The 21358-nt window shown below is 38.7% G+C and overlaps 2 protein-coding genes across 2 annotated transcripts in view; both read right to left on the bottom strand.

The window, feature by feature from the left end:
* The window catches only part of LOC103022163 (procathepsin L), a 168291-nt gene that overhangs the window by 38845 nt on the left and 108088 nt on the right, over nt 1-21358 (bottom strand). The gene's annotated exons all lie outside the window — the stretch shown is intronic.
* LOC103022985 (procathepsin L) overlaps nt 1-21358 on the bottom strand; it is a 153991-nt gene that overhangs the window by 126204 nt on the left and 6429 nt on the right. The window contains exons 2-4 of the mRNA XM_049464260.1: nt 20778-20878; nt 12836-12978; nt 9274-9465 (exon numbers count right to left, since the gene is read on the bottom strand). Of these exons, the coding sequence (XP_049320217.1) occupies nt 9274-9465; nt 12836-12978; nt 20778-20877 (435 nt within the window). The 5' untranslated portion in view covers nt 20878. The remainder of the gene's footprint in view (nt 1-9273; nt 9466-12835; nt 12979-20777; nt 20879-21358) is intronic.

Genomic DNA, 21358 nt, shown 5'->3' with positions numbered 1-21358 from the left:
TCCTGTCCCTGTAAAGTACCGTAACCAACAACCAGGACAGCATGATTCACTTTAGAGTTGCTGCAGAATGGATCTTCATACACACCTACAATCAGTCAGTTTTTTTACTCTCCACACACACCAGCTAGTAATTAAGTCATGCAGTGAATCATTGAGTCAGATATGCTGAATTTTAAAAAAGTACAGTGTCTTTTACGATTTAAAATTGAATGTCTATATCGTGAAGGGTTTTGTGGGTTACCTGATTCATAGAGCCGGAAGGTGTATCGGCTGGAGTCTATGCATACAGAAACAGGTCCAACTAAGCCCACGGCTTCCTGCAGTCTGTATTCATCTCCACTGGGCAATGTTATTATGTTTATCCAGGTGGGGATATCTTTCTTGGGATCAACCCGGCACTTCCCTTCCTGAGAAGAGATGAACAATGTTGATACAGTTTGATATCACTAGTATTCTAGTTTAAAAATGTCATTATATCATTTTTTAAATAATTGTAAAATATGTAGTTGTGGTCTATAGTAAAATTTAATGCCATGTAAGTTGTTTTTTGTGAAAAAAAGTGCTTCGGTGATCCGCGTATAACACTGCTTTAGTCCGGTGGAGGAGTGGGGGGTGGGGAACGATAGGATTTTGGCTCTTGCTCATGAATATTCATTCATGCAAACATGTTGCCTCTGATTGGCTAACAGCACTGTGACATCAGCGAGACAGACAACAGTTAGAAAAGTATTAAAATAAAGACATTGTAACGCCAGACAGAGTGGAGTGACGCTAGCCGAGTCAAATGAACAGACTGGTTTATTTACAGCCAAACAAACAATGATCTCACCAAATACCGGAGCTGTAGTAGTATAAACAGTCCGTGTTCGAAAACAAGACAGTCCAACCAAGCATTAAATCCAAAAGGGGCAAAACAAGAGACATAAACCGAGAAACCAGAAAATAGGGTAGAAATGAAAAGGCACTAGAAAAATACATGAGAAAACGCTTAGTATGCAACCAAAGTCGACAATACCTTGCGAAGATAGTTTACATAATGCAGCCTTAAATACAAAATACATGATGAGCATAACCCAGAACTTCCTCAGAACACAGGTGAATCTGAGCGTCGGAGCGTAACGTGATTGGGCGAAGGAAAGCAACTGATGGTGACGTCATAAATCATCGGATTCTGGGAAATGGAGTCCAGTAGTGTGGAAGGAGAGAGCGGCGGCGTAACATACATTTTTACACTAATAACAGACTTTGCAATATGTTACTTTACAACATGTGCAATACCCTGCTAAATGCAGTTCAGCCACTGACCGTAAAGTCTTAGTCTCTATAAAATGCAAAATCCATCAGGTCCAGGTCCAGAAAGTAAAAAGCCACCTGGCTGAGCTGCAGCAGAGACGCCCAGGTAGTTGGATCAAAACTACCGGGTGGATTTTTAGTTTGTCATTCTTAGAGTCTTACATGTTACTACTCAGTACTTCCTGGTAGTTAATAGGAGGGATTTAGGTGTTAATGCAGCACTATTTCTTAGTTACTGCTTAGTTCTTGCTTAGTTAGCTAATAACTATGGAACAGTATTATAAAGTGTTACCCACTAATGTGTTATTAGCACAAATAACACAGGAACGCACTGCCATTACACTGCAAAGAACAGCTAATGGCAGGTACTTTTGTACTTGGTGTACCTTTTTTTATGTGTGAAAGAAAATAAAATCAAACACTGCAAACCCCACAGATATTTGTCCAGTACGGTTCAAACTTGTTCACGATTCACAATAAGCACATCGTGATTTCAGAAAGGAAAGTGCATTTACTGGTTACTTGATAGAGTCATTCCACTAGGCTTACCCTCTGGTATGGCACTGCACTGGGTCACCTCAAGTATCTTGCACATGCACATAACATACAGTAAAACAGGAACTAAACTCTCATTGGCTGCATATCACTACATTTTCCCTTATAATAAAATGAACCTCCCCATCTCATTTATACAACAGTACAACGTAATCTTGCAATAAGGTTTCAGGCTTCGTTTTTTAAACTTTTCTAACTTTAACATTTCTGATTATAATTGTTCTTTTTTTCTTATTCTTTTAATTAGCATGACTGAATCAGTTTCTGTATGTGAGCATGTCGACCTTCTCCTGGTCTCAGATCAGCATAAGGTTATTTTAAAGACTCTCTGAACCACTGTTGGGCTGATTCAGCTCTGGTTCGTTCAAGATGTCACATCGCTACTTCGTTTTACAGGTAAATTGCAATACATTGTCCCATGAGTAGCTCAGCAGGTAAATAGCCACACTCCAGGTGTGTACTACCACAGGCAAGTAGTTTCTTGTAGAAATCACCTACACTGTATCTTGCACATGCACATAACATAACACAGGAACTGAACTCTCATTGGCTGCATATCAGTATAAAACTGGTCTGTAGTTGCCAATATCCAAACTGTCTAGAGTTGGTTCCTTTTACCAATCAGGCAGTCTTAAAGGTGGATGGAACATAACCCAATAATAAAGAGGTGTTAATGATGAAAGGAAATAGGTCTGGAAAAGAGTGTCTGAAAAAGAGAGGATGATAAGGTATCTAATGGACATGTGATTGTATTGCTAGACTGATTTTCATCTGTGGAAAGTGGAGAGAAGCTTGACAGAGAAGTAGAAGGAGAAAGATATTGTCTGATCGGCGGGGTAGAGGCTTTCTCATCAAAGAAGGTGACAACATTAGAGGGTTGTGGGAGGTTGAGGAGTGGGAGGATTCAGAAGAGATAAGTAGATGGTGAAAAGTTTGCGAGGATCATATGTTAATTCTTTCTGTTTCTTTTTGAAGAAAGATGATTTAACAGCGGTTATTTCAGTTGGAAACCAGAACAGGAGAGTTTGGTAAAAGCAGAGGTCTGAGTTTTGTTGATATTTCTTATATTTTCTTTTTGCCAGCCTTCTTTGCGGTCTCTACAGGTGTTGCACAAAACATCTGTCTGACATGGGATGGCTAAAGAAGATTTTGCTTGCTTTGAAAAAGGGGAGAGAGAAGGTTGATTTGAGATGTCAGAAAAGTGTTCATAGCAGTTTCCAGGGAAAAGGTGGAAAAGGATTAAGGATGAGGAAGACTGACCAGGATAGTTGATGCAGGAGAGGAGGGAGAGACAGAGTGAAGATAAGTAGTTAAAGTTAAGGAGGTTGTGTTTATAGGAACAGGAAGAAAAGAGAGAGACAACTCCGCTCAACAAACACCCACTGCCTTCAACAGCCACGGACCAAACTCTGCACTATGGGAGACCGGGCTTTTCAAGCTGTTGCCCCACATCTGTGGAATGCCCTCCCAGACTTCCTGAGGGCACCACAGAGTGTGGATTCTTTTATAAAACAACTTAAAACTTTGTTGTTTTTATCCACTTGTTCCTAACTGTTTGCTTCTGACTTTATTGTCTTTTATTGCCTGGGAGAGAGAGGAAAAAAGACAGGATGACTGTTGGGAAGGTTGAAGTCACCAAGGAGGATATCCACTAAGGAATATGTCCAGTGCATCTATGAAGTTGCCCAGCAGACCAGGAGAATGATGGAAAACAATGTGAAGTTTAGATGGAAAAGTGACAGTGACAGCTCAAGATGTCAAGATGTGAAAAGGAGAGTGCATTGATGAACCACTTATGAAACAGAAGCAAACCAGTGCCTCCACTCCTGCCAGTCTGTTTTTTAGAATGGGAGAATGCAAAAGCAGGTGACAGGGCAGCTGGAGTTGTAGAGTTGTGTGAAGTGATTTGAGTCTCTTGAAGAGACAGGAAGTTGGAGATTGAGAAGAGGCAAGAGCTGTGATGAAATCTGCCTTCAGTACTGCAGATTGGCAATTCCAGAGTCCCTGAGAACTTGGAACGAGCACAAGGTTGGATTATAGATAATTAACCAATATAAGGTGGTGGAGGTTTACAATGTCACAATGTGGGTGTGGACTACGCATCCATAGCTTAGACTGAGATAAGATGTTTATGTTCACCTATGCACTATTATGTTAATATGTTAGATGCTTTTAATACCCTTATATAAGAAGGTTTATTAGTATATTTTTAACACTCTTTCAACACTCGCACGCACTTTCAACATACTTTCAACACTCGCATGCAAAAGCCTCACTCGAACAAAAAGAGCAGCCACGTTTGCATAGCACGCAAAGACAACTGTAGATTTGAGAGGGAAAAAAACACACAAAAGGGAGAAAAATGAAAGAATGATGATTTGTTCAGTGCGCACGATTCCCTTTTTTTTTGCTCGCAAGTTTTACATTTGCGCTCGCGAGAAATACATTTACACACACAGAATGTTAAAACACGCAGGTAAATTTTTTTTACCTGGTATTTTTTGTGCACCGGCTTTTGACATTGATGTGAGACCATACGTTGGGCTCTACCGGTTGATTCTTCTGGTAAGTAATAGCGGGTCTGTTGTTGTTAATCACTGTGTTATTGTGTGAAATAGGGGTGTCACGAGATCTCGTGGCGATATTTCTCGTCAAGCCTGTCTTGCGGGAGATAAAAAAACAGTTTTGTGTGGATTTTTTAAGAGGGATCTGGCAACCCAGTAGCTATCGCAGCGAGTGTGCTGGCTGAGCAGTGAGAGGAGCTCTTAGCAGAAGAGGAAAATTCGGGCATTTGCATAGAAGATGCTTCTGCTACTTTTAAGTTGTTTGTCTGGCTGCATTTTTGGCTTTCCAGTGGAAACAATAAAGAGTAACAGAGTGACCAACAAGACACAAACCATATGTACATACTGAAAGTATGTACACGTACACGTGACTGTAGCTCTGTAATGTATTTAAAAAAAATGTCTCTGTTTGCACTTTAAGCATAGTCTTAATATGACTGGTTATGGTAAAGCATAGTTAATTACAAGAGATTTAAGACCTAGAAAAGTTTTATTTTTTATTCTTATTTCTATTTCTTATAGAATCAATGTGTGAGAGAAACCAGTCTGTTAAGTTTGCGTTATATGATTTTGTCAAATAAAACTCTAGTTTTTTAGCCATTTTTCATTTTTGACTCTTCACACCCCTAGTGTGAAATAAAGAAAGTTTTATTGAGTTCTATTGCTTTATTGTGGTTACTATCCTGCACTCCCCTCCACATTTTTTTAATTATTATCTAAATTAGAAAATGACTTTACAAATCTGTAGCAAATGCAAACTTAATTTATCTAGATATGCAGGCTGTTAGCCAAGCCACTGCAATTTACACCGTAACTAACCCAAGACCACACCTGAATCTACACCTTAATCAACAATGCCTATTAAGCACAATGTTACTGAAACAGACAAAAGTTCTTACCAAATTTAGCTAAGAATATATTTAAGCCCAGCCTACCTTTAAGCAAAGGATTAATCAAGTAAAAACAGCAAGCACATTTTAATGAGTGATTATATTGTGCTGTTTCTTAATTTAATGTTTAATGTTTAATGAAACAACTCAATTAAAATTTAAATACTCATTGTTTAATCCTGACTCCTCCACTTATCTCTGAGTGCTCTAGACTCACCTCGTTATTATAAGGATAGGACATTTCTAAATGCAGGCCTTTGTTGTCCCTGACATACTCAAAGGCATCCGCCGGATAACCACTACTACAACCATTGTTCCCATAATGCCAGGAGCAGTCGACCAGTTGTTGCTCGCTTAGAGACACCAGCTTCCCCGTCTTCTTGAACAACAAGGCTTCTAGCGCCCCCGTCTGGGAAAGGGATGAGGAGAAATAGAGTGAGGAATAGAAATATGGTTTCAGTGTCTCTGTGTTTGGGTGGTGTTCCTACTCAGTCTATCAGTGACACCAGTCTGTGTTCACTGCTACACAGCTGTGACCCACACATGATCTGTGATTGACTGTAAGCAATCTGTTTATTAAAAACAGTTAAAAAAAAGAGTTGTTTAACATATGTGTGAGATACGCTCTTCTGTTGTGTGTCCTAAGAAGAAACACGTTTGTCAGTGAAGATGCTACAATTTGTATGCCGCAAAGGCACTGTATATAACTATAAAAAAATTAAAGAATCTATTTGGTGCTTGATATGGTTTAGCAGATTGGTGCATTGGTGGAAAACCTTTTAAAATTGTTGTATATGGCACTTATAAGACTTTTTTTTTTTCATAGTGTACAGTTTTATTACCACAAACCTACAATACAGACTGGCAAGTAGAAGTATGTAAACCCTTTGTAATTTCGTGGTTTTCTGCAATTTGTCATAAAATGTGATCTGATCTTCATTCAAGTAAAGGGTATTGACAAATATAATGTGCCTAAAATAATAACACAAAAAATATAATCTTGCAGGTCTTTAGTGTACACACTCATGCAACACATGCAAATGGTAGTAGAAAAAAGTATGTAAATCCTTGGAATCAACAGCTGGTTGACCGTCCCTGGCAGCAATAACCTCAACCACGCACTTCCTGTAGCTGTGGATCAGACCTGTACATTTGCACTGTGGATCAGGAGGCCCATGTATCCTGCAAATCTGCTTTAGCTCTGTTGTGTTCCTTGGATGCCTAGTGTAGGCTCTCTTCAAGTCATTCCATAGCATCTGAGATCTGGGTTTTGACTTGGTCACTCCAAAAGTGAGATTTGGTTTTTCTTAAGCCATTCTGTGTTTTGGGTTATTGTCCTTTTTTGTCCCAAAGCAGGCCAAAATCATGATATTCTCCCCACTGATCTTTACGCTTGGGATGATGTTTTTGTATGGTGCAGTGGCCTTTTTATGGCAGATGTAATGCAGCAAAAGTTCAATCTTTGTAAGGGCTGGTGCCCGGCCTCAGTGTCCTCCAGGGCATCGGAGGGCGCGCCAGGCCAGCGCCGAGGGTTAGTTGGCTAATTATCAACACCTGCTTTCAACAGCTTATAAGCAACGCCAACTAGCCACTCGGCGCTGGATCTTTGAAGCTCGTGAGAGCGAATCTATGCCCGATTTTTCCTCTGAGCTCCGGCTCTCTTTCCCTTCCTTCCTATCCACGGCAAGTGCCGTTTATTCCCCTCTCGAGTTTGGTGTGGCTGTGTAGAGCTGTGAGCTCCACCGCTCTCCTCTGAGTCTTTGTTTGTTTGTGTGTGTGTGTGTGTGTGTGTGTGTGTGTGGTAGCCGCCGCGAGGCACGCGGTGTGCTCACCTTTTCTCTCCCCGCGCTGTTCCTCTCCTCTCTGGTGGAGCAGCGTTTAATCCCCAAGCACCTCAGTTCAGTTTTGTTTTCTTTGGAAGCCATTTTGTTTAGTTAATCCTTCACCTCATCTCATAAGAGGTAGCCGTAGCTTCCACGGTGAGTCTTGTTTACAATTCTCCCCCTTTCTCTCACTCACGCTCGGCGTGAATTTTGTTTTCCGCCTGTTTTCCCTCTCCGCCCGTTTTCGTTGCTCCGACCGTTTTCGTTGCTCCGCCCCTTTCGGCGGAGGCTCTAAAGGGCGATTAAAGCGGCCGCGTCCCAATTCACTCGCTGGTTCAGCGGTTAGAGCATTGGGCAGCGACCGCGACAGCCTGGGTTCAATCCCCGCTTGGAGCGGGGTTTAATAATAATAATTATATCTATAATATTATTATATATCCTATTAATATATATATATATATATACATATATATATATATATATATATATATATATATATATATATATATATATATATTTATTTATTTATATATATGTATATATATGTGTATATATATATATATATATATATATATATATATATACAATTATATATTGATTATTATTATTATTATTATTATTATTATTTTCCCCTTTTTCTTGGGTTTACCTGCTTTGAGATCTGCTGCTCTGCACTTGGTTCCTACAACCTTCTGGGCTGGAGAGCTACTGCTCCCCAACCCATTACAATCTTAGTGTCATCTGTACACAAAACATTTTGCCAGAACTATTGTGGAGTGTCAATCTTTTGCAAACTTCAGTGAAGTTGAATCTCTTCCCAGTCTCAAGTCTTTTGCAGTCTCCAACAAGTTTTTTTTAAGGATTGCCCTGTATTTAGTTTCACAGGGGGGTGGTGTGTTCAGGGTAATGTTAGGCTTTGTTAGATTAATGCCACACATAGCGCTTTGCATTTAGGCCAAAAACGTGGGTCTCATCTGACCACAGCCCCTTCTTCCAAATGTTTGCTGTGTCTGCTACATAGCTTGTGACAGACTGCAAACACCTCTTCTTGCCACTCTTTCATAAAGGCAAGGTTTGTTGAGTTTACAACTTATAGTTGTCCTGTGGACAGATTCTCCCACCTGAGCTGTGGATTTCTGCAGCTCCTCCAGAGTGACCATGGACCTCTTGGCTGCTTCTCTGATCAGTGCTCTCCTTGCTCGATCTGTGCGTTTGGGTGGACAGCCCTGTCTTGGTAGGTTTGCAGGTGTAGAATACTTTTTCTATTTTTGGATGATGGATTGAACAGTGCTCCCTGAAATGATGAATGTTGGAATATGTTTTTATAATCTAACCCTGCTTTACTCTTCTCCAAAACGTTATCTCTTACCTGTCTGGTGAGTTTCTTGGTCTTCATGATGCTGTTTGTTTACTAGTGTTCTCTAACAAACCAGGCCTTCACAAAACATGTGTATTTATACTGAGACTAAATTACACACAGCTGCACTCTATTAACCATATAACATTTTTGTTCCATTTCATAATTACATGCTACTTTGTGTTGGTTTATCACTTAAAATTTCAATAAAATACATTTATACAGTTTGTGGTTGTAAGGTGACAAAATGTGAAAAGATTCAATGTATACTTTTTCAATTATTTTTCAAAAAAAAAAATTTTTTTTTGATTGTTGATCCTCCTAAAGCTCTAAATGCTGCAGCACGGCTCACATATGCGTATCCATCTTTTGTGTTTTTATCAGTCAAATTAGCCCTAGTCCACACATTCAAACTAGCAAGAGTGCAGGTATGCTAACTCTTAATTTTGATTTGGTCATCAACATAAAGTTTAATATACTTTTTACACTAGCATTATGTGGTTTCTATAGTTGTTCTCATTGAAGACATGGATGATTGTAAAACGTTTTGTGTTATTATTTTAGGCACATTATATTTGTCAATACTCTTGAAAATTCCAAAGGGTTCCCATACTTTTTCTTGCCACTATAAATCATTATTCTATAACTGACTTTGTTAATAATTCCCAGCTAAAGCCTGAACTATGAATAATCAGAACAAAGACTCTAAATGGACTCTAAATGTTGCTATTGGGATTCTTTTTTGTTGTTTATTCTATCCCGCCTCTTAAGCTTGATTGGCTGTAACTCACCGCACTGAAGGCCCAGCAGGATCCACAAGTGAATTGGTTTTTTACTGCAGTCACGTAGCCTTTCTCCATCCAATTAATAGCCTCAGGTGGATCAGACTCTGCCTGTCGGTGGAATGAAGCTACATGCTGGATCTTGGTCCTGTTGAAGGATTTCAGGCAGCTGGCAAACTTAATCTGGTACTCCTGGTTGTCCTGTTAAAGAGATAGAGCCAGGGGTAGGGTTGCAACGGTATGAGATTTTCACGGTATGATAACCGTCTCAGAAAATACCGCGGTATCACGGTTATCACGGTATCACAGTTTGTTACATATATTATTAAACTGACCCTTAAAGAAATTACAACAAAGGTTTTTTGTTCAATTTACTATTTATTGTAGAAATTACATCATCAGGTGAAGGAAACCATGTTATTCCACTACTCTTAAGGGCAGTGTATATATATAAAAAAAGTTGGTATATAACCAGATACTGCAGAAAGAGTGGATTTATTTCTGACATGATCCTCACAATAGAGATTTCTATTTTAAGGCTTTCACACCGAGTCTGGTTTTAACATATGAAAAACAGGCACGTCAGAATTTGAAAATGAATGGCGTCTTTCACATACAGTCCGGCCAGGACCTTTACACGGACACGTGAATCCATCGTAGCACGCACTTCACGCCTGTACCTGCGTGCCCAAATTTCGGATAACTCAGCGCTTTTGCGGGCGCTTACCGCATGGGTTGTGCACGACTACAAAGAGGTTTTATTTAGGTTCAGATTAAAATTATAAACTAAACACATACTTAGCGCTGCACAGCGGGGTGGTGTTCTCGGAGATGGGAGAACAGGTTTGATGTATTTCCTCCTTTAGCTGTGACTTTACGGCCACATTGATTACAAGCTTGTTGATTACAAGATTACAAGTCTGTTTTCGGGCTGTTTGAATGAGCGAAATATGATCAGAATTATATTAATTAACACTAACATAGAAGCATAGAACTATTATTTAATTAAAATGATTTTTAAGAACAGCTAAACACAGTGCGGAGAAGTTCACGTGCGAGAGAGAGAGACAAGAGAGAGAGAGATTTGTGTGTTCTTGTATGAGCTACTCACAGGTAAAGATTCTCTTTTATCTCCTCGTGCTCATATTTTAGTCCAATACATAATTCTGCAGTTTCTCAGTGTTTTCTGTCGTATTTAGCGCGAGCGCTTACAACTAACACCGCGGACCGCGAGGTGCCGCTGCGCTGCCACTGTTATGCCGAATCCAACTCCCTGCTCAATCCGACTCCCGCTTTGCGGACAGAATCGGCACAACACCCCCCGCTGTAGGACTGCGGGAGTGAAAACAGCGCTTTTAAATAAGTTAGATAAGTTTCACTTTCAGTTTTTGTTATTTGGTTCGTTTTCATTAACCATAATAATTGGTTACTTAGCAACATTGTGATTATCACACCAGAGTTTTATTTAAAAATAAAATATATAATTAAAAAACAGATGCCTACATCTCAGACTATTTTCTGGAGCCCAACCCGACCCGGCCCGAGGAATGTGTTGGGAAATCTCGGCCCGAACGGACCCGATTTCGGGTCGGGCCTCGGGTCAGGTCTGGTTCGGGCAGGGAATCTAAGCTCTAGTCTGATGCACTTTCTGCCATTCTCACCGCTGTGTGCTGAGTAGCTGAAGCGGAGCAGAGTTGCGCATGCGCGGGTGAGTTTCTCCGCTGGCTTGCGTTTTACTGGTAATAAGCAAACACACACGGTATGATAACCTAGGGATGTTCCGTGTATTTTTGTATCCATCCCCTGACTTTTCTTCGTTAAGCTTTTCTTAAAGTTGTGTGTTTTTTGTGTGTGTGTGATTTCCTGTCCTGTGCTATAATGGACCACATCTGAGTGATGCAGGGGGGCACGAACTCAGATTTATAATGCTTTGGGCTTTGAGTTCAGGGTAGCTAAGAAGCAAAAAAGAAAAGTAAACAAAAGACAACCTAAAAACCAAGAATGACAAACAAACGAAAGAAAATTATACAGTTGCAGAAGAAGTATGTGAACCCATTGGGATTCCTTGTATTTCTGCATAAATTGGTCATTAAATGTCACAACAATAGGCAAACATACTTCTTATGAAGACCTTACACCTAAAATTTTTTTTAGGCGATTTCACTGTGGCATATAAAACCTAGAGAGTCTGGCTAGAGTCGAGCAGCAGTTGATTCACGGTCGAGTCATCTTGATGGTTCAGTGTAAGGTGGTCAGGATTAAAAGTTTTAGTCAGTCGGGTTTGGGTCCTGGCATTCAGATAAAATCAACCGTGTTTAATATTATCGCAAGTCTTGAGACTCGACTTACGCAAATAGTGATGTGAACAATGTCAACAACCAATAGGAGAGCTACGGGAAGCGGCAAGAACATATTTCATGTGACTGTTTACAAACAATTTAAAAAAGAACAAATATTGCAGTTAATAGGTCTTATATGGTTCTTATTTCAATATGTACAGTATTTTAATCACAGTGAGCACTTTAAAGCACTTTATATTTAAAGTCATTTTAAATATCAAGAACTAACAGTGTGTCAGAAAAATAACCTGTTGAATAATTTCAGAAAGAATCTTAAAATCTTAGCCTGTCAGTAGAAAAGTCTGTGACTAGTCTTTAGATGTAAGAGGGTGTCAGACTTCAGTCTGTTAAAAGAATTGTGAGTCTTTTCAAAATTGTGTAGTGTATGGACAGCTTTGAGCTAATGATTATATGTTTGCAAGGTTTAATTGAACACAACATGTTAACATTCACAGTGAAAAGTGGAAAAGTATGTGACTTTTCTAAGAGCTAATTGATGCCAGGATGTGATGAGATTGGATGTGATGGTTAAAGATGTCCTGCCCTATAAAACACCAGTTTTGAGTTTGCTGTTCTTAAGAAGCATTGCTTGATGTGAATCATGCCTCGCAAAAAGAGCTGTCATCAACAGAAAAATGAATTTCCAAGTTTACCAAGACATTTTGCAGGAAAACTTAAGACCATCTGTCTCCCAATTAAAGCTCAACAGAGGATGGATGATGCAACAGGACAACGACCCAAAACATAGAAGTAAATCAACAACTGAATGCCTTCAACAGAAGAAAATACGCCTTGTGGAGAGTCCTGACCTCAACCTAATTGAGAAGCTGTGACATGACAGTTTTGTGAAGAGGAATGGTCTAACCAGTTATTAAATCCAAAGGTTCACATACTTTTCCCCCTCACTGTGAATGTTAACATATTGTGTTCAATAAAACCATGCAAACATATACTTTTTTGTGTGGTATTAGTTTAAGCCGACTGTGTTTGTCTATTGTTGTGAATCAGAAAACTGAATTAAATATAATTAAACAATTAAGTATTTTTTTGTCTAATTATGTCATTTTAATGATCGAATTTAAAAATGTCACCATTTCACTTTCAGCTAAAGAAAGAATTAATTACATTTCTGACAATAAACATTACTAACATCTGATGTTTCAAATATTTCATATTTCAAATATTGTGATCAGTATGTAAAATGTATTTTTAATTGCAACACTTGTTCTCACCATGTCTGCAAAGTGGTTCATGCCGAGTCTGTAGGTTTTGAGTCCCTGGTCAGCCAGCATGTTGTGTTCCAGTACCAGCTTACGATTGGTCATCCAGGTCATCTTACGCTGAGACTCTTCTTCCTCAGAACTGTAACTCTTACCTGTGAAACACACAACCATTTTGTTATAATGTTTAAATTTAATAATGTATATAGAAATTATTGCTCTGATTCTTTTGGACTGCAGTGCTGCCTTTAGCACTGTTGACGATTATGTTCCCCTAAAGCGTTATATTCAGATCTGCTGGAGTCATTAGCCACACTCTGATAATGTTGGCTGGATTCATAAATCCAGTCAAAATTCATTCCACCCTTCTGTCTTCCTCCGAGTTCTGCTGTCACCTGTCCAGCCAGACTGATGGAAGTCTCTGGAAGTCAGGCTTCCCCATCCATCACCCACCACAGATCAGCTGCTTTCTATCCAGTTTATGCCAATGACTAGTTGCTCACTCTCCACTTCTATTACATCCAAGTTTATGTAAACACTATCTAGGAATTTTCTAACTGCTTCCACTGCAGGTGTTGCTATTCACTTATTTATACACACTCACCTTCCACTTTATTAGGAAAACCTGTCCAACTACTCATTAAAGCAAATGTCGAGTCAGCCAATCACATGGCAGCAACTCAATGCATTTAGGCATGTAGACATGGCCAAGACTGCTGCAGTTCGAACCGAGCATCAGAATGGGGAAGAAAGGTGATTTAAGTGACTTTGAACGTGGCGTTGTTGTTGGTGTCTGGGTATTTCAGAAACTGCTGATCTACTGGGATTTTCACCCACAACCATCTATAGGGTTTACAGAAAATGATCTGAAAAAGAGAAAATATCCAGTGAGCTGCAGTTCTGTGGGCGCAAAAGCCTTGTTGATGCCAGAGATCAGAGGAGAACGGCCAGACTGGTTGAGCTAATAGAACAGCCACAGTTACTCAAATAACCACTTGTTACAACCGAGGTAAGAGAATGGCGGGAGCGGGATTGGATCAGAGAAGGATCTGGTGGCTGACAGGGTCTAGAGCAGTACCAATTGGCGGCAAGGACCCACAGTTTCGGCTCAGTGGCATAGTCCTGGGTCATAGGCAACAGCAGTGGGCCGCAAGACGACCCACAACCCTGCTCCTGCCCGCCTTGGACCAATGCACATGCTGCACCCGCGGCCACACAGGATGGTGCCTCCGCCTATGAGTGAACAATGGGTAAAACCCCATAAAAATTCATTTGGGAGGTCTAAGAAGATTGTTGATTGTTATAGGAAGTAATGAATTCAGTTATTTTCTCCAAAGGGTGTGCAACCAAATATAAGTTGACAGTGCCAATTATTTTGTCCAGTCCATTTTTGGAGTTTTGTGTGAAATTACTTAAATTTTGACTTTTTTCTGTTTTTTTTTTTTTTTTGTTTTTTTTGTGTTTCAGTACACACAAAGAAATAAACAATTAAAGAAATACTTCATATCCTGGAAAAAAAAATAGAGGTACCAATATTTTTAGCCATAACTGTATTTTGTCTAATGCTGTTTCTCCTAATTTTAAGAGAAACATCTGTGATCTTAGTTGATCTAAATTAAATATATGTGAAAATCGCAAATTTGTCTCCTGAGACGTACATGATCAACATTTGAGCAATACAATTGCCCTCTGGGAATTTATGTCTAAACTTATGCTAAAGTCTCCTTTGTCTTTTCATCTAATCTTATTGTTTGCTGTCTTGGAGAAACTACAGAGATATTAAGGAAATCTTCGTGTTGAGATTTTTTCTCTGTTTATTTTATGTAAGATTCAGTGTTTTCTGGTAACCCTTTCTTTTACAGTTCCCTTAGTTCTAGCTATTAACCAGGTAATTGTGAGGTACAAACTCTGAAGTACATAGTAATTATTTTGGGTAACAAGATGGTAAGTACCAGGACAGTCTTGCCTAATTACACTGAAATGTCTCATAGGTTCTAGATATTAAACGATGTTTGAATTTTGTGCCAAAAGATTTACGTAAAAAAAAAAAAAAATCTGCAATCAAAATAAAAAAAATCAATGGACAAATTGTATGTTGCAAATTCAAAAGAGAAAAAATATATAGCAAACATATATTATGAAATATACTTGCTATATATAGTTGCTTTATTATCCTTTGCAGTTATTTGAAAATAATTTTAGTTTGGATTTCGGCAGTCTTTGCTTGAATTTGTGTTTTTGTGAATTTTCTGTGGATTTTTTGTTAAAGACTTTTTTTTCTGGAATCAATCATTTGCTTCTGTTTCAGTTTTGGCACAATTTTCACGGGTGGGCGGGGATTAGAAGAAGGCGTTCCCCTTGAATCTCCAATGGTCAACTGGTTTTAGACTGACTTCTGGTACCCTGAAACCTGGTCTGAGGCTGACCACGCCCCCCCACCAGTTTTAAGCGTTCTTCCAAACACGGGAGTGAACAGGTTCCAGTGCACAGCAGCAGCAGCAGATACTTTTTCCAATAAACTTCATACAAACGTTATGTTTAATGTTTTATTTTTTTCCATCTATGTAATGCTGCAGGCCGGAGACCAAGTGGGCGTGGCTAAAGGGCGGAGCATATGTCAATCATTTTTAACTGCAGCCAATCACCGTAACAGATCTTTTAAAAGAAGGCGAAAACTGCGTTGCTACCGGTTAAACGTAGCGCGATTTAAACTTCTGAACAGCGGTGAAGCTGAACCTGTATAAGTATTTTACAAAATACAATATTACAGTTTAAACACATTTATGTGCTATTGTAGTTAGTCCTGCCTATATGCCGCTCTTAAACAGAAGTAACTTAATGAAAAGTTTAGAAAAGCCCTGACTTTAGATATTTTTAAATCAAAGATTAAAATACTTGTTTTTCTGGAATGGCACGTTCGTGATTTTTTTCCTTTAATGCAGTAATTGCATTAAATCGTGTATACGTATGTGTGTGTGTATATATATGGCACTTTCGTGATTTTTTTTCCTTTATTGCAGTAATTCCAATAAAGTATTTATCTATCTATCTATCTATCTATCTATCTGTCTGTCTGTCTGTCTGTCTGTCTGTCTGTCTATCTATCTATCTATCTTGCATTAAATCGTGTATACGTATGTGTGTGTATGTATATATATATATATATATATATATATATATACATACACACACATACGTATACACGATTTAATGCAATTACTGCAATAAAGGAAAAAAATCACATATTTTAATCTTTAAAAAGTCAGGGCTTTTCATTCAGTTAATGTTACTTCTGTTTAAGAGCAGCATGTAGGCAGGACTAACTACAATAGCACATAAATGTGTTTAAACTGTTAATATAGTATTTTGTAAAATACTTATACAGGTTCAGCTTCACCGCTGTTCAGAAGTTTATATCGTGCTACGTTTAACCGGTAGCACCGCAGTTTCCGCCTTCTTTTAAAAGATCTGTTAAGGTGATTGGCTGCAGTAAAAATGATGGACAGCTTGGTCTGTCTGAGGATTGGCTTAATAAAAAGTGATTGACAACGAAAGTGTAGTATCTGATTGACTGCAGTCGAAAATGATTGACACATGCTCCGCCCTTTAGCCATGCCCACTGGGGCTCCGGCCTGCAGCATTACCCTTCTCTTTTTTTCTCTAAGCAAGCGTTTCACTTCATTAAAAAGCTCACGTTAGCATTCATGCAACATTCATGCACAAAGTAATTAGCTAACTCACTAGCTCACTTACTAGGTAACTTACTAAGTCACTGACTAGGTAACTCACTAGCTCACTTACTAGGTAACTCACTAGCTCACTTACTAGGTAACTCACTAGTTCACTGACTAGGTAACTCACTAGCTCACTTACTAGGTAACTTACTAAGTCACTGACTAGGTAACTCACTAGCTCACTTACTAGGTAACTCACTAGCTCACTTACTAGGTAACTCACTAGCTCACTTACTAGGTAACTCACTAGCTCACTTACTAGGTAACTCACTAGCTCACTTACTAGGTAACTCACTAGCTCACTTACTAGCTAACTCACTAGCTCACTTACTAGGTAACTCACTAGTTCACTGACTAGGTAACTCACTAGCTCACTTACTAGGTAACTCACTAGCTCACTTACTAGGTAACTCACTAGCTCACTTACTAGGTAACTCACTATCTGACTGACTAAATAACTCAATAGCTCACTGACTAGTGTTGCCAACTCCTCAGTAAGGAAAGTAGCTATTGGCTGTCCTAAAAGTTGCTAGAAGTCGCTAAATGACGTCATCATCCAATTTGCATAATACATGTTTTTGAAGCTGTAAAGGATTAAGGTTGTGGGAGAGAAAAAAGTGAGTAAAAAACAGTCTAAATATGTTAGAAATATTACAAATGAACTCTAACAAATGAACAACTTTGTTCCTTTTTAAATAAGCAGTAACCTTTTTACAATAACTCCATTAACCACATTTTTTTTGTTTGTTTGTTTTATTTTATTTTTATTTTTGTTTTCTTAAGTTTTCTTTATTTTTAAACCTATTATAGACAAATTGTTCAATGGTTCAATATATATTTAGCTTTTTACAAAGAGGGAGACACTGTGGAGGAGGTGAGTGACAGGCTGTGTGGTGAATGAGGTGACTGACTGAGACAGTGAGTTAAATTCAGTGATTTCTTTTTGTGTCACACTGAAGACACAGTTATATTTATATCCTGCTTTGTAAATATGGGGCGTGGTCAGTCAGTGGTGGCTTTGGGCACGCGCGGTTTATTTACAGTGTGTTCGTGGAGCGGTAAAGGTCTGTTCTGACTGTGAGAGACTGCACTGTGAGTGTTGTGGGCGGGGCTCATGGCAGCACCTGCTGTCTCCAATAACACCGCAAAAACTCTCTAGATTGGTCGCTAGTCGCGTTTTTACAAAAAAAGTCACTAAAGGGTCTGAAAAGTCGCTAAATATAGCGACAAAGTCGCTAAGTTGGCAAAACTGTCACTGACTAGGTAACTCACTAGGTAAATAACTAACTCACTAGCTCACTGACTAGCTAACTCACTAGCTCAGTGACTAGCTAACTCACTACCTGACTGACTAAATAACTCACTAGCTCACTGACTAGGCAACTCACTATCTGACTGACTAAATAACTCACTAGCTCACTGACTAGGCAACTCACTAGGTAACTAGCTAACTCACTAGCTTACTGACTAGCTAACTCACTAGCTCACTGACTAGCTAACGTACTAGTTCATTGACTGGGTAACTCACTAGCTCACTGACTAGGTAACTCACTAGCTCACTAACTTGCTAACTCACTAGCTCACTGACTAGCTAACTCATTAGTTCACTGTCTAGGTAACTCACTAGCTCACTGACTAGGTAACTTACTAGGTAACTAGCTAACTTACTAACTCAATGACTAGGTAACTCACTAGGTAACTAGCTAACTCACCATTTAACTGACAAGGTAACTCACTAGCTCACTGACTAGGTACCTAGCTAACCCACTAGCTCACTGACTAGCTAACTCACTAGCTATATAACATTAAACATACCGTTTGTATGAAATGTAACTAGAAAGAAAGGATCTGCTCCTTTTGTGCACTGGATTTGAAAGAACGCATGAAACGGGCGGGGCAGGCGTGGGCAGTCTCAGAGGAGGGTTCCGGGTAACAGTATGGCACGCCTTACAGGACAGAATTTGCCTGGGTCTGACGGCACATAAAGCGTGCATAATGCTTAAAAAACAAAGTTTAGGGCTTATTTTTATGCATTGGAATAAACGTGAGTATTTTTTTTTTTTTACATTTTGTTATGTTTTAATCAGGGCCCCTCACATTTATTGCAAGGTTTAAAAATAAGCCTTAAAAAGCGTTTTGGACAGCGTTTTTTAAGCATTACGCACGCTTTATCCGCCGTCAGACCCAGGCGAATTATGACCTATACCGCTTGTCATACACCAGCAGTCATTCCAGAACCAGCTAACCAATGGAGATTCAAGTGGATCGCCTTCTTTTAAAACTCGTCCAACCCGTGAAAACTGTGCCAAAAGAATTCACAGAAAATTCACAAAAACACGCAAATAAAAGCAAAGACTGGCAAAATCCAAACTGAAACAATTTTCAAATACCTGCAAAGGACAATAAAGTAACCAAGTATATTTAAGAATATATGTTTGCTATGTATTTATATATATATATATATATATATATATATATATATATATATATATATATATATATATATATATCTTTTGAATTTGCAAAATACAATTGTTCTTTTTAATGTTTACAATTTTGATTGCAGATTTGATTTTTCACGTAAAATTTTAGGCACAAAATTCACTCCATATTAAACGGATACATAGGAGGTACAAATTTAAAGTACTAGAACAAGAGCAAGGACAATTTAAATTAATTACACTGAAAAATCTCACAGGTTCTAGATATAAAACAGGTGAGTGTGAGGTTCAAACCCCAGTAACATGATAATAAGTACCAATACAGTCTCCATACACTGACATACCTCACAGGTTCTAGATATTAACCAGGTAAGAGTGAGCTACAAACTCCAGTAACATGATGATAAGTCTTCTTACACTGAGAAAAGTAAAACTTATTTCTCTGGTTTTACTGAGTTCTTACCATGTGGGAAAACTAGTTATTCTTTGTAGAACAACCTGCTGTAAGTACAGTGTAAAACACTGTGTAAATAACAGAATGTTCTGCTTAATAAATGAGTAAAAGGACTGTAAAAGAAAGCAGAGCTTTACACTTTTCACTATTTGAACATCCACTATAAAAAACCTACGTATGGAGAGAATTTTGTTTAAGGCAAAAAAAATAAAAAATCCGCAATCAAAATTTTAATAATCAAAAGGAAAAAAGTGTATACTGCATAGAAAAAATATTTTAGCAAATACACATCCATACACAGGTTTTCATAGTGGATATTTAAATGTAACGAGTAGGACCCTTACAAATGTCCTGTGTATATATATATATATATTTTTTTTGTTGTTTTTCATATTAAATGCGAAATGCAATTTCCCAGTTTAAGTGTTAAGCTTAGTTCTGTGTGTGTGTGTGTGTGTGTGTGTGTGTGTGTGTGTGTGTTGGGGATAGGTTGTCTGGACTGAATATACTGTAAAGTATTGTTAAGTAGAGTAAAAGTTGAGTAAATAATCTTTGTTGTACAGGAACAGTTGTGTCAAAAGAGAGAAACCATTGTAGGACACTAAGTAAGAAGGTGGGGTCCACGCGGCCGCGGAGAGGAGGAGGAGGGGGGTGACCAAAACCTGTCATTCTTCAGAGACCTCTAATTCAGTGAAACAAAGCAAGGCTAAAAAAAAAAACACTTTTTTCACAAAAAACGGCTCACATGGCATTTACTCATACTAGAGACCACAACCACATTTTAAAATGAATTAAAAATGATTAAATGAGACCTTTAAGGTAGGAACTAAGTATTTCCTCCCTTAAAGAGAACAAGTGACAGATTCACTCTCAGCTGTACTGCTGAGGAGAGAGGGAGAGCGCTGGAAGAGAGAGCTGATAAACCACAGGCTTATTTTTTGCTTTACTTGCATAACAGTTAATGTTAGTTGAGCCAGCTTAGCCCTAGCCTGTCTAAAAAACTGGCTGCAAGTATATTTCACTCACATATGACTTGGGTAGCACTAACACTAAAACACAATAATCTGTGTCTGCACTGTTCATGAGTATACTGTTCCTTGTGGTTTAATTTCACAGCAACCATCTAAACAGGACTTATAGGGTCGTGTTTCAGACAGGGATTTAGCCTAGTCATTTTCAATGTAGATTTTCAATTGCAAGAAAATTATAGTCAGAGACTAGGGTAAATTCCTGTCCAGGAAACTGACCCATAGTGATGATCCTAAACACCTCCTACCATTCTTTGATTTTATTAGTAGGTTTGCAAAATTATTTTTTGTTCTCACCATGCTTCTGTTTCCAGCTCTGGAACTCCAGCTCCTCCTGAGAGACACTGGCTGCATCGGCCACGGCCACAAGAGCAGCAACAATGAGCAAAACCTTCATTCTGAAAAATAAGTAAGCGTTTGAGCGATTTAGGAGATGAGAATTTGGTTCTTAGATCACAATGTTTATTAGAGAGATCCCAAATTAAGCTAAATGTCATAAATTAGGTCATAGTTCTAACATTTTTGTGCAAAATCAGATTTGTATCAGGGTTATGAACTTGTGCTGTACATTAGAGTTCAGAGTTAATACAGTATCATAGTTAATGTAACCAGACATCCCAAGTTGCAAAAATAAATTTCAGGGAGGTACCCCCGGACCTGGACTTGGACACAATCCCCTGCCAGGTATGCTAAAATCGAATATAGTATGCTAAAATCTAATGCTAAAATCACTGCTACAAACTGTACAGTAGGCAAGACTTTCTTTTTTTTTTTACTTTTACCCGACATGAATATACTTTAGAGTATTCAGAGGTGTAATGAGTTTTACTGAATGCATTCCTGTCCAGGAGGGGGGAAAATACAACCCGCCCACACTA

The sequence above is a fragment of the Astyanax mexicanus genome, chromosome 14, assembly GCF_023375975.1.
Source record: "Astyanax mexicanus isolate ESR-SI-001 chromosome 14, AstMex3_surface, whole genome shotgun sequence".
In the NCBI taxonomy this organism is placed as follows: Eukaryota; Metazoa; Chordata; class Actinopteri; order Characiformes; family Acestrorhamphidae; genus Astyanax; species Astyanax mexicanus.
This window is presented reverse-complemented; position numbering and strand designations above follow the sequence as displayed.